The sequence below is a fragment of the Elaeis guineensis genome, chromosome 9 (assembly GCF_000442705.2).
Source record: "Elaeis guineensis isolate ETL-2024a chromosome 9, EG11, whole genome shotgun sequence".
Taxonomy (NCBI): domain Eukaryota; kingdom Viridiplantae; phylum Streptophyta; class Magnoliopsida; order Arecales; family Arecaceae; genus Elaeis; species Elaeis guineensis.
Window position 1 is genome coordinate 3,938,163 of NC_026001.2, and position 14,796 is coordinate 3,952,958.

Sequence of the window (14,796 nt, forward strand, 5' to 3'; positions counted from 1 at the left end):
TTGCTGAGTCGGCTTAGGGTTGTATTCTTCTTGCGATAGAATGAACCACGTTCTTGCGCGGCATCAGCTATTGGATCACGCGTTGCACAATCGCAGAGTACTCCAAACTTTTCATTCATCAGCCTGCACAGATCTCAAAATGGCCAATGCGCGATCCAACGATTGAAGTGATGAAAGAAGTTGAATCATTATTTCGCGCGAAAGATACAACCCGAACCCTACCGAGTCATTTGCAGTACCGCTGTGTTTATTTTGGGACAGCCTGTTGCTGTTTACTTCGGGTTAACCCAATGAATCTCTCCTTTTGTTGCTTCGACATTACCAGTTCCGGTTTTCCCTCTCAATTACATGCAATCAGTCCACAAAAGTATTTATAGAGCACAAGATATTAGCAAGTCCTTGCAATCTTTTCTTGGTCATTTTCTCTAATGGCTTCAGCAATATCCTACATCCTGTTCCTCTCGATCTTCTCATCAGCGTTTGCACTGGGAGCAGCTCAACCAAGGCAGTCCAACATAAGCTTGGACACCTCTCTCCGTCCCACCGCCAACCCTACATCATGGCAGTCACCAAATGGGCGTTTCGCCTTCGGATTCTACCCAGAAGGCACGGGCTTCTCCATTGGAATATGGCTCGTGGCATCTCCTGAAAACTCCACTGTTATATGGACAGCAGACCGAGATGATCCACCGGTGACCAAAGATGCTGTATTGAAGCTAACTAATGAAGGGCTCAAGCTCCTCCTCCAACACTCAGAAGGGAGGCTCATCTCCAACCTTTCCACAGGCAACGATGCTTCCATGCTCGATTCCGGGAACTTCGTCATCTATGACTCTAACTTTAATGTCATATGGGAAACCTTTGACAATCCAACGGACACAATCATGGCAGGTCAAGAGCTGCACTCCGGATCTAAGCTCGTTTCCAGCGCATCAGAAACCAACCACTCGAGTGGGAAGTTTCAGCTCAGCATGCAGACTGATGGGAACCTCGTTCTATATCCTGTGGCATCACCAGATCGTCCAGAGGATTCTTACTATTCCTCCGGAACATATGGAGATGGCTATCTGAGCTTATATCTCGATGATAAAGGTTGGCTCTACCTGCACCAGGGCAATGTCGCATCCAATCTAACGAGCGGCTACCGGAACGGGACAGCACTAGTGTACCGTGCAACGCTTGGTGTGGATGGGATCTTTCGGTTATATTCTCACGATTTCGAGTTAAACACAGAACAGGAATTGAAGAAATTCCCAGAAGTAACAGATCCGTGTGCGGTCAAGGGAGCCTGTGGTATGAACAGCTACTGCACTTCCGCAAATGGACAAGTGGTATGCTCTTGTTTGCCTGGTTTCGATTATCTTGATGCTAACAGGACATCGAACGGATGCAGAAGGAACTTCACGGCCTCTGGTTGCTACTCGAACGATGATAACACGACATACATGTCCACTCTGGACAACGTAGCATGGATGGATGGTTCCTATGCTGATTCACTGTCTGTAACAAGCGATGAAGCTTGCAGTGATGCATGTTTGAGTGACTGTAAATGTGATGCCGCTCTGTTTAAAGACAATACGTGCAGCAAACAGGTGTTTCCATTGAGATATGGGATCAGAGATGACTCCACCACGACATTCATCAAGCTGGCTAACATAAGCGCTGGAGGATGGTCTGTAATTAATAGCCGTCCAGAAAGCCCTTCTGTAGCTCCCGTTATTATTATCAGGCGAAAGTTTAGCGTTAAGATTTCGATTGTGTCAGCGGCTATTATTGCTTGTATAATTTCTTCCTTGGCTGCTTTAATTTTCTTCTTTTATAGGTATCGAGCTGGAAGGTACGGAAGGTTGTGGAGAAATAAAGAACCAGCTCTGGTGGACGAAATAGCACCCAGACCTTTTTCCTACCATGAGTTGAGGGAAGCGACCGATGGTTTCAAGGAAAAGCTAGGTAAGGGAGCCTTTGGAACTGTCTTTAAGGGGACCTTGCCTCGTGGTCAAAGAGTAATAGCGGTAAAAAGACTTGAGAAGGTGGTGGATGAAGGAGAAAGAGAGTTCCGAACAGAGATGAGGACAATTGGAAGAACTCACCACAAGAACTTGGTAAGACTGCTTGGCTTCTGTGATGAAGGTACTAACAGGCTCTTAGTCTATGAATACATGAGCAACGGATCGCTTGCAGACCTCATCTTTAAGGCTGACGGACAGCCAGGTTGGGATGAGCGGGTAAAGATTGCGTTAGATATAGCTAGAGGGATCCATTATCTGCATGAGGATTGTGAAACTCGTATCATACATTGTGACATAAAACCTCAAAACATACTGATGGATGACAATTGGACGGCAAAGATATCAGATTTTGGGTTAGCAAAGTTGTTGATGCCAAGTCAGACCAGAACATTTACGGGCATTAGAGGGACAAGGGGTTACCTTGCACCAGAATGGCACAAGAATGCGCCGATAACGGTGAAGGCAGATGTCTACAGCTTTGGCATTGTATTGCTCGAACTCGTATGCTGCAGGAAAAATATGGAATTGGAAGCTGAAGAAGATGCAATCATTCTTCTGGACTGCGTCCATAACTGCTTTATGGATGGAGAGTTGGAGAAGCTCGTGCCTGATGAAGTAGATATGACAGAGTTGAATAGGCTTGTCAAACTGGGGCTCTGCTGCACTCACTCAGAACCGGGTTCTCGGCCTAGTATGAAGAATGTGGTGATGATGCTGGAAGGGAATGCAGACATATCAGTTCCCCCACCACCTGGATTTAGTTCCTGATCTGCAAGTGTCGTCAAACCTGTCTAAAGTCCCACCTCTGATAGCTAGCTATGGTGCTTTCTCCATTCAAAAAAGATTGGTATATATGGTGATTTCCATTTCGAATAAAACAAGATTCACTCTTTGCATTTTTAAGCAAGTGTATTTCTCATTTTATATGTTTTTGAATTTGGGAACCTAATGATGCAGTATACAATCTTTATGTTTGTAATAATCGTCTTACTTTATGTCAAAGATGATTAGCCGTTTCCATGGAAGCATCTTTCAAGCATTTTACAATTTTACTCTTTTCTTGCGATACTTTCTCATCAACTTAAGCCAACTTCAAGTGAGAGATACATTCGGATATCCACAAGAAAACAATGTCATAGTAAGAATGTGAAAAGACAGGCAGGATGCAACATTAAAAAAGAAAGATAAATAGGGTAATCATTGAGAGAATTAACTAAAGGCAACCAGGGAGAGACTGATACAATTTTGAGCATTTCTTGGTTCACTTTCTGGATTATCCTGTTCAGCTAGGGTGCTAGTGTGCATTATGATGAAGTTGATCTGCCAGGTTACGATCAGTGTGTATTATATTTGCATTAAACAGGTCTATGTGGTTTTCACCTCCACATGTAGTTGTTGCAGAGCTCAAAGGGATTAATCATGTGGTTTTACGCTGCATATGGACCGTTTTTGCCCGCATGGATATTTGTATGAAAAAATAATTTGGTATTTTATTTTCGACTTGGAAACTTTGAAGTTGCCTACCAGCCACTATGAGAAGTTACTTCTCCCATTCTGTTTAATAAACACATGGATCTGGGGCAGACTTGGCGGGTTTGATGGCTGCAGTTATAGGTTTCTAATGCTTCTTTACTTAATTTCCTAGCATTTTAGAACCTGAAGATTCTCAAAACACTTATTTAAATTGTTCCGCCCTTGAAGGCATACAGGGTACACCAGCTATTCATTGGGAGTTTATTTTAAAGTTCAATTAGTCCAGAAATATCTGGCATGCATCTACAGTTCTCTGAGGTGAATCCTTTCTAGTTATCTTCCCTTGCTACTTTTTCTCACTATTCCTCTTCATTTTTATTCAGTTTTTATCTAATCTAAGATCTTGAAATATATATGGAATCTCACAGATTTTCAACTAAGTGCCCTATCTTATCCTCTAAAGCATGCAATAATTTCTTCAATCTACAGAAACCTTTACAGTAAACTTTTCCTGCTCTGCCCTTGATTCTAGAGTCCTATTTTCCAATACATGTTATGATATTTAACTTGAAGATCTTCGAATACTAACATTGCAAATCTTGAAAAAACCAGTCTGAGGCAACGTCAGAAAGGCTTTGCCCAGTTTCTAAGTTATTACTTCGAATAAGACAAACACGAATAGAAGATTCTGGCTCCCAAGTTTCAATCTTGATATGCAAGGTGTTAGAATTGACTGTTAACCTATCATTAAACAAACAACTATTGAAAAACCACAACAAATTAACCTTGCACCATGCATCCAAGTTTAGCACGAACGCATAAAATTTATAAAACCTTGGATGTCTATGTGTACTTAATTAATCTCTATATATGAATAATTAACCTCAACATTACTACATCAGCTGGAGTGTTTAAATCTTTTCTAGAACAGAGGTCAACCAAGACCTCAGTTCAAATCTGTACCCATATTCAGCACCCGGATTACTCGCCATAGGTCATTTGTCCTTCACCGAAATTTCCAATATCAGGGACAGACGGGGCAAGGAAAGAGAAAGAGAAGGCGATGAAGACGTACATCCTTATCACATTCTTTCACATGGCGAGATCATAGGTGCCACATTCTTTCGAATGGTGTGGCCCAGCAGGAGAGAGAATAAAAGCTAATACCTCGTTAGCTACAGTATGGAGACAAGAATGGCATCCATGTGTTTCAGTCAAAAAAAAGTGTGGCATCCATGTGGGACACATCTATTAAAATCACGGCCCACAAGCAGGCAACCACGGCAAGCTTTTCGAACACCTAAAGAAGAAGGCAACCACGGCAAGCCCTTCCAACACGTAAAGAAGTGGGCAATCATGGGAGGAAGTGTTAGATGTTCTCACGCAAGTTTATCTTTTATTAAAATCTAATAAGCAAAATATCGATCAGGAATAACTAACATTCTCACACTTCAGCTCCATTAATTCAAATGAGAGTCCTGCTGAAGCGTGAGAGATGCATGGGAACTGCATTTGGCTTCTACATGCAGCAATTCTATGCAATCAAAGTAACGTCGCTTCGATTGGCAGATAAACATAATATTCACATACAAGCTATTGCCTGCCTGAGACACGGTCAAGAAGGGGCAGATTCCTGTGCTAGCGTAAGAAGCTGGCTTAGAAGCTTTTAATTACCTATAACAAGCGATAAATACAGTTCAAGAGAGTTGGAACCAGCTAATACTGAAGTAATAGTAGTGCTGAGTGGGGGCAGAGCTTCAGCCATTCTCTCTCAATAAATTAAGAGCATGAGCCCACCAGCTTCAATCACGGAGTCGTTGTGTTTACCTGGGTCTCTTTCTTCTTTTTTTTGACGAAATACGGCAAAGTGAGAAACTTCCTCCTACTTTATTGAATTAAAGTGAATGAGTACAATTTACAAAGGGGAGAAACCGCCATCGTGGGTGGGGTTTGGGGCAGAAGACAAAGATGTAACAACCACAAGGGGAGGGAGGACAGAATGGCAAGGATGGCTTTGTGACTGTGATCAGAAGAGCTCGCGGAATATAAGCTACCCCACATGGAGAAAGAATGCTGGGTTTTGAAGAGCACAGAGGATGCCGAAACCTTATTTTTTCCAGAGATCGATCCCTGAGTTTCTTCTGTGGAAGCTTGAACTTTCTTATCGTGCTAGATGTGGCACTTGAGTGCCATGAATAACTGATCCCGTACTTTTTCTATGGAAGCTTGAAATTTCCTACGTCTCCAAGAGGACCAGAAAACCAAATGGACGTTTCGCCTTCGGATTCTACCCAGAAGGCACTGGCTTCTTCATTAGAATATGGCTTGTGGCATCTCGTGGAAACTCCACTGTTTTTTTTTTTTTTTTTTTTGACGGAAAACGGGAGGTTTCCCACCGAGAGTTTTATATTAAAAAGATATAGATATTAATTATATGAGAGAGAAATCTAAAAAAAAAAAAAAACTGAAAACCCGCCTATTACAGAAAAAGGGTTGAACCAAAAAAAAAAAAAAAAAAGATAACGTGAGCCCCTTGGCTTTTTAAAAAAATTGAGAAGAAAAGACAATGCCCCGACTTATGTATTGAATTATAAAATACTACATCCTTGTCTTTAGCGATTTCTTTTCCCATCAGCTTTTTTTCCCAGTTACTTGGGCCAGTAAACCTTTGACGGCCCAACAAAAAAAAAAAAAAAAATATTACAGGAAGAAGACTCCTAATCGAAGTCTTCTTCCTTCCCGTTCCGATGAAATCGGACTCGAAGAGTCCGGCTAAGGTAGAAATCCTTCCGTATAAAGACCCCCCTTCCTCCCTTAGAATTTTACAACAAAAATTTCGAAAAAATTTGACGGATTGAGGGATTTTTCTCAAAAGAAACACCGTGGGTGGTTGATCGGAAGAGAAGGGCCGCCGGAGCTATTTTTGGCCGTCGGAACAAGGTACATTCCTTCTCCCTTTCTTTCGAATCGATCCTCCGGCCATCGGTGTGCTTGGAAGCCGGCGAGATGTCGGTTCGGGCTCAAACAAGGACACCCCTGTTTACGCTGTTTTCTCCTTCCGCCGCCGGCAGCAAAGAGGGGTGGGGCTGCCACTGAGACGGTAACCTTGTCGTCATTGAGGTTGCCGGGAAGGGTGGCCGGAGGTGGCCCACCTGGTCGGATGAGGGGGAGACGCTCGGAAAGAGCTCGGGTCCCCTGTTTTTGATCATGGGGAAGAGAAGAAGAAGCCTCTTCTCTCTTCTCTAAATAAAAAAATTTAAATATATATATATAATAAATAAATAAAAATTAAATTATATATATATAATAAATAAATAAAAATAAAAACAAGGGGGGAACATAGGTAAGAGTTTCGATAAACCTCAATATATAAATTTTTTAAAAAAATTAATTTGATTAAATTAATTTATTTTGTTTGATAGGAGAACAGTCCAACGACCAGGGGGACAATGAGTAGGGTTTTGATTTTCAGAGTATAAGACCGTGAATTTGATTTCTTATTGATCGAGGTAAGAATCCTGTACGTGATCATCACTAAATATATGTTATTTATTTGTTAGTCTTATATGTTGAATTTGCAATATCGAATTTATAATCGATGAGTTTTCTATGCTCGAGACATTGATATATGGCTTATATGAATTTTTTTAAAATATGAGTATGTTATGAAAAGATTTTTGTGATTGATGGTATGAGTCTTATGGATATGACTTATCAATTTCATCATTCTGTAATTTAAAATAATTCGATAAAATCAAGAATTAAATGAAAAGGATATGTTTTAGACTAGCCTCGACATATGAATCAGCCGGCCAGGAGCTCATGCCTGGGACAGTCCGCCAGGAGCTTATGCCTGTGCCTCTCACGGGCTTTCGTATGTGGGACAGCCGGCCAGGAGCTCATCCTGGGACAGCCTTGAAAGGCTTATATGAAAGAATAATTAGATTGAAAAGAGATTGAGGTATGGTCTGGGTTAGTCTAAAGCCAACAAGGGATATAAGATTGACAAACCGAAAATGTGAGAAAATGCAACATATAATATGTAATTCAACAATGAATGAAGACTTCACTTGATGATGTATGATGATCCATATTATTAAATACATATTTATGATAATATTTCAGTTATTATATACATATGAGTCTTTACCAATATTGATTTCAGAAATATTACTTTTATCTACTGGCTTGATGTACATGTGCAGTGATTCTTACTGAGCTGGAGAAGCTCATATTTTTTTTCTTATTTTTTTTTCAGACTCACAGGATGCTTAGTTGGATGGTTTAGGCGAGAGCAAATAAGAACTGAAGCCTTTAGTAATTCAGTTAGCTTAAATTCTCTGATATCAATGAACATTTGAATAATTGTATTGAACAAGTTTTCATTTGATTTGAAGTTATGACTCGGTTGATTGATTTGGTATTTACTTGGTTATTTAAAATTTTGAAGTGTTAAATTATTAGGCCTTACATGATCCTCAGGGCTTTGCTCTAGGGTTGTGTGGCCGTGTCACGTGCCCAACTCAGGTGCTGGGTTTGGGGCGTGACAAAGTGGTATCAGAGCCTAGGTTTAGGAATCCTAAGGTTCATTTCAGAGGAAGAGTATATGAGTAGACTTTTAGATGAAAATTGACTAATATGAGATATTTTTCTTAAGTTCCTGACTAAAGTGAAACTGTGTAGGTTGTCATGGCACGAGGGACTGAGTGTGGGCGAAATCGGAGACCTACTCGATTTGCAGATGGCTCTAATGCTTGGGAGCCAGCTATGCAACAAGAAAATGCTCCACCCTCACCGGATGATGATGCACCACTACAAGAACATCCTACGGAGCCTGCAAAGGTCACTCCCAGGGAAGAAACTCCAGGAGAACCTGAAATTCAATTTGGGGAACAAGTTACTGTAGCTCAGTTAATGCAAGTATTGGTTCAACAACAAGTGGCTGCAAGAGAAGATATGAGGAGGATATTAGAGGTGCAGCAAGGACAACAATAGCAGATCATACAACAAATATTTCAGGAGCGACAGTTCCAGCAGCAACAAGGAGCTAAAAATCAGTATGAACGTCAAGTCAATTTATTAGATTTCAAAAAGTATGCACCACCGGTATTCTCAGGGATCTCAGATCCTATGGAAGCTGAAAGCTGGCTAAAAGCAATAGAGAAAGTTTTCTATACTTTGAGATGTCCTGCTGAAGATAAAGTCACTTTTGCCACGTTTATGTTACAAGGTGAGGCAGCCGATTGGTGGGAGATGAAAATTGGAAAGTTGGGACCAAATGATGTACCTTTTACATGGGAAGAATTTAGAAAGATCTTCTATGAGAAGTATTTTTCCCAGAGTATCCGACTCCAAAAATTTCGAGAGTTCGATCGACTGGTACAGGGCCACATGCCAGTTGCTCAATATGCAGCCAAATTTGAAGAATTATCGAGATATGCCCCTGCATTGATAGCTGAGGAAAATGTTCGAGCCAGAAAATTTGAGAATGGATTAAGGGAGAGAATCCAACAACTAGTGACTGTTTTTAAACTGTCCACCTATAAAGAAGTTGTAAACAAATGCTTAATAATAGAAAAAGGACTCAATGATGCTCAAGTAGCAAGAGAGAAAAGTATGAAGAAAAGAGGTAGAGCAATTGATTCTCAAGGTCAAAGTATCAAAGCCTTCAAACCAAAGACCCCAAAACCAAGCCAGACTACCACTGAAAGTAAAGTACAACCTTAGGAGAGCATTATATGTTATAGATGTGGAGGACCCCATCTTAAACGAGATTGCACATGGCCTGGAGGATAATGTTACAAATATGGATGAGATAGCCACAAAGTAGTTGTATGCCGCAGTGGAGGAGAATCACAGAGACAGCAGATGCCTCAAAATTTTCAAAATACCTCCGCAAATCGGGCACCCCAAGATGTACAAAGATAAAATACGGGACAACAAAAATCAAAGACCCAAGGATGAGTTTATGCACTTACACAATAGGATGCTAATGCTTCTAACTCAGTGGTGACAGGTACTGAACCGATCTCCTAAAATTTTTTTTATATATATATGTCATGAAATATTATATGCTTAGATATATATGGACATATAGCCCTGAATGATAAATGAATATTATGTAAATATCTGACAGGTATGATTAAAATAGCATCCAACGATGTCTATGCTCTATTTGACCCTAGAGCTACCCACTCTTTTATAGCAACTAGTTTTATTAAGAAGACCAGTGAGATATCTCCTACACCTTTAGAAAATGATCTTTGTGTCTGCACACCAAGTGGAGAGGTGATCTTGGTTAATTCAATTTGTAAAGATTGTATACTGAGTATTGAAGATAGGAAGATGAAAGCAAACTTATTAGTCTTAGAGATGAAGGACTTTGACCTAATCCTGGGGATGGATTAGTTAGCAGCATATCATGCTATAGTTGATTGCTTCAAAAAGACAATCAGGTTTCAAATTTCAGATCAGTTAGAGTTCAGTTTCATGAGTACTAAATTCTTCTTTCACCAGAAGTTCATCTCAGCTATCCGTGCCCAGAAATTTCTTAGAAAAGGATGTGAAGAATTTCTAGCCACTGTATTAGACACTCAAGATAATAAGCTCAAGTTACAGGATATTCCTATTGTGAAAGAATTTTCTGATGTTTTTCCAGATGACCTGCCTGGACTACCTCCTGATCGAGAGATTGAGTTTTCTATTGACTTGATTCCTGGTACAAGTTCAGTTTCTAAAGCCCCTTATCGAATGGCTCCAGCAGAATTGAAGGAATTACAAAAGCAATTACAAGAGTTATTGGACAAAGGATTCATTAGACCTAGTGTATCACCTTGGGGAGCTCCAGTACTTTTTGTGAAGAAGAAAGATGGTAGCCTTCGGCTTTGCATAGACTATCGGGAATTAAACAAGGTAACAGTGCGAAACAAATATCCTTTACCACGAATCGATGATTTGTTTGATCAGTTGCAAGGGGCACAGATCTTCTCAAAAATTGATCTTCGTTCTGGCTACCATTAGTTGAAGATACAGTTTGGAGATATATCAAAAATAGCCTTTCAGACTAGATATGGGCATTATGAATTTTTAGTCATGCCATTTGGTTTGACCAATGCACCGGCAGTCTTTATGGATCTGATGAATCGAGTGTTTGCATCATACTTGGATCGATTTGTAGTTGTATTTATTGATGATATTTTGATTTACTCGAAAAGCTCACTCGAGCATGAAGAATATTTGAGGATTGTATTACAAACTCTGAGAAAAAAGAAGCTGTATGCAAAGCTACAAAAATGTAAATTTTGGATGAACAGTGTTACTTTCCTTGGGCATGTCATCTCCAAAGATGGTATTTCAATTGACCCAAAGAAAGTGGAGGCAATAGTTGACTGGAACCGACCTACTAACGTATCAGAGGTACGTAGCTTTTTGGGGTTGGCTGGCTACTATCGAAGGTTTGTGGAAGGTTTCTCTTGTATTGCCATGCCTCTATCTCGTCTAACACAAACAAGTAAAGTTTGAATGGACAGATGAATGTGAGCAAAGCTTTCAAGAGTTAAAAAGATGATTAGTGACTGCTCCAATCTTAACCATTCCATCTGGGACAGAAGGTTTCACTATCTATAGCGATGCTTCTCGTAAAGGTCTCGATTGTGTTTTGATGCAAAAAGGAAGGGTGATAGCTTATGCCTCTCGACAATTGAAGTCATATGAGCGAAATTATCCTACTCATGACTTAGAATTAGTAGCTGTAGTTTTTGCTTTAAAAATATGGAGGCATTATTTATATGGAGAGCATTGCGAGATTTTCACAGATCATAAAAGTTTAAAATATATCTTTACTTAGAAGGAGTTAAATTTGAGATAAAGAAGGTGGTTGGAGCTATTGAAGGACTATGACTTGACAATAAATTATCATCTCGAAAAAGCGAATGTTGTAGCCGATGCTCTAAGTAGAAAATTTTTTGGTGAATTGGCTGCTCTAATTACCTCACAAAAGCCTATATTGCTAGATTTGGAGAAATCAAAAATTAAAATACGATTACATGATTCTCAAGTTCAATTTGCAAATCTTATACTATAGCCTATTTTGATTGAAAAGATTAAAGTAGCTCAAAAGGAGGATTCAGAGTTACTAAGGGTCATAGAAGCAGTGGAATCCGATATACAGACTAAATTTTGGACACATGAGGATGGGTCATTGAGGTTCGATAACAGACTATGTGTTCCTAAGATTTCAGGATTAAGGGACGAGATCCTGGAGGAGGCTCACTGTTCGGCTTACACCATGCATCCTGGAAGCACAAAAATGTATCAAGATTTGAAAAAAAATTTTTGGTGGTCCGATATGAAAAGGGATATTACACATTTGTAGCCCAATGTTTGGTATGTCAACAAGTAAAAGCCGAACATCAAAGACCAGCATGACCTTTGCAGTCTCTTCTTATTCCTCAGTGGAAATGGGAGCATATTACTATGAATTTTGTGATTGGGTTATCTAAAACACTTCGGAATAATAATGCTGTATGAGTAATTGTTGACTGATTGACGAAATCAGCGTATTTTTTATCCTTTCGAATTGATCTTTCTTTAGAAAGATTGGCAGGCTTATATATAGAGCAGATAGTACGACTGCATGGAATATCAGTTACTATTGTGTCAGATCGAGATAGTAGATTTGTTTCTCAGTTACTAATCGAAGTCTTCTTCCTTCCCGTTCCGATGAAATCAGACTCGAAGAGTCCGGCTAGGATAGAAATTCTTCCCTATAAAGACCCCCCTTCCTCCCTTAGGATTTTACAATAAAAATTTCGAAGAAATTTGAGGGATTGAGGAATTTTTCTCAAAGGAAACACCGTAGGTGGTTGATCGGAAGAGAAGGGCCGTCGGAGCTATTTTTGGCTGCCGGAACAAGGTACGTTCCTTCTTCCTTTCTTTCGAATCGATCCTCCGGCCATCGGTGTGCTTGAAAGCCAGCGAGATGCCGGTTCGGGCTCAAACAGGGACACCCCTATTTACGTTGTTTTCTCCTTCCACCGTCGGCAGCAAAGAGGGGTGGGGCTGCCACTGAGACGGTAGCCTCGCCGTCGTTGAGGTTGCCGGGAAGGGTGGCCGGAGGTGGCCCACCTGGCCGGATGAGGGGGAGGCACTCGGAAAGAGCTCGGGTCCCCTGTTTTTGATCGTGGGGAAGAGAAGAAGAAGCCTCTTCTCTCTTCTCTAAATAAAAAAAATTAAATATATATATATAATAAATAAATAAAAATTAAATTATATATATATAATAAATAAATAAAAATAAAAAGAAGGGGGGAACATAGGTAAGAGTTCCGATAAACCTCAATATATAATTTTTTTTAGAAAATTAATTTGGTTAAATTAATTTATTTTATTTGATAGGAGAACAGTCCAACGACCAGGGGGACAATGAGTAGGGTTTTGATTTTCAGACTATAAGGCTGTGAATTTGATTTCTCATTGATCGAGGTAAGAATCCTGTACATGATCATCACTAAATATATGTTATTTATTTGTTAGTCTTATATGTTGAATTTGCAATATCGAATTTATAATCGATGAGTTTTCTATGCTCGAGACATTGATATATGGCTTATATGAATTTTTTTTAAAATATGAGTATGTTATGAAAAGATTTTTATGATTGATGGTATGAGTCTTATGGATATGACTTATCAATTTCATCATTCTGTAATTTGAAATAATTCGATAAAATCAAGAATTAAATGAAAAGGATATGTTTTAGACTAGTCTCGATATATGAATCAGCCGGCCAGGAGCTCATGCCTAGGACAGTCTGTCAGAAGCTTATGCCTGGGACAGCCTCTCACGGACTTTCGTACGTAGGACAGCCGGCCATGAGCTCATTCTGGAACAGCCTTGAAAGGCTTATATGAAAGAATAATTGGATTGGAAAGAGATTGAGGTATGGTCTGGATTAGTCCAAAGCCAAAAAGGGATATAAGATTGACAAACCGAAAATTAGAGAAGATGCAACATATAATATGTAATTCAACAATGAATGAAGACTTCACTTGATGATGTATGATGATCAATATTATTAAATGCATATTTATGATAATATTTCAGTTATTATATACATATGAGTCTTCACCAATTGTATTGATTTCAGAAATATTACTTTTATCTACTGGCTTGATGTACATGTGTAGTGATTCTTACTGAGCTGGAGAAGCTCATATTTTTTTTCTTATTTTTTTTTCAGACTCACAGGATGCTTAGTTGGATGGTTTGGGCGAGAGCAAATGAGAACTGAAGCCTTTAGTAATTCAGTTAGCTTAAATTCTCTGATACCAATGAACATTTGAATAATTGTATTGAACAAGTTTTCATTTGATTTGAAGTTGTGACTCGGTTGATTGATTTGGTATTTACTTGATTATTTAAAATTTTGAAGTGTTAAATTATTAGGTCTTACATGATCCTCAGGGCACTGCTCCAGGGTTGTGTGGCCGTGTCACGTGCCCAACTCAGGTGCTGGGTTTGGGGCATGACATTTAGTGTCTTTATCATTTCTATGACTGAGTTCTTTACTTTCCCCTGATAGTATGATATCCAAATAAATACTATTTATGAAAAAAGTTTGAAATTAGAAGATTCTTCTGTTTCTCTCTTTCCATATTGTCTAAAAAATTACAATAATCAAACAACTCCATGCATCTTTTTTCTATCCATCTGTTAGGTTGTTTCTCCATAAGTTTCACAAATCATCAATAGAACTAGAGAGTTGGAAAACTTTTATTTTTTGAGCTATCTTCTGCCAAATAGATGTAGAGAAGTTACAAGAGAGGAGCAAATGATCAATCTTTTCTTCTTCAGTGCCACACAATGGACAAAAAGCTGGCCCTTTCATCTTCTTTTTTTTTCATATTTTCTCCTGTCTGAATCCTGTTAAAAAAAGCTAGTCATGTAAAAATTTTTATTTTTTTTGGAAGTCTAATTTTCCATATATTGTTAGCTCAGCTCGACCAAACTCCTCTATCGCTTAAAAAGATGTAACAATTTTTAACTGAAAAACTTTTTTCTTTATTCCATTTCCATTTCCATGCCACTTTATTTTGGTCTGCTATGTTGTGAGGGTTATTTCTTTGAGCTGTGGAAGCATTGATTCAAGTGGTTCCTCATAATTCAAATGTATTACTTGCTCAAAGTGATTTCTTGCCTCTTGAGTATCAAAAAATTCAGCTACAGAAAGCTTTGAGTGGTGCTACTCCAAACCAATGATAAAAAAATTCAGCTACGAGAGAGGTTGAATAGTTGTGGATAAAAATCTTTAAGT

The 14,796-nt window shown here is 39.2% G+C and overlaps 1 protein-coding gene across 1 annotated transcript; it reads left to right on the plus strand.

Annotated features, from left to right (window-relative positions):
* Positions 1-398: 398 nt before the first annotated feature.
* Positions 399-2,971, plus strand: LOC105037561 (G-type lectin S-receptor-like serine/threonine-protein kinase LECRK4). The gene has a single exon (XM_010913207.4). It carries the CDS (start codon positions 429-431, stop codon positions 2,775-2,777), a length of 2,349 nt encoding a protein of 782 aa, XP_010911509.4. The 5' UTR covers positions 399-428; the 3' UTR covers positions 2,778-2,971.
* Positions 2,972-14,796: the final 11,825 nt, after the last annotated feature.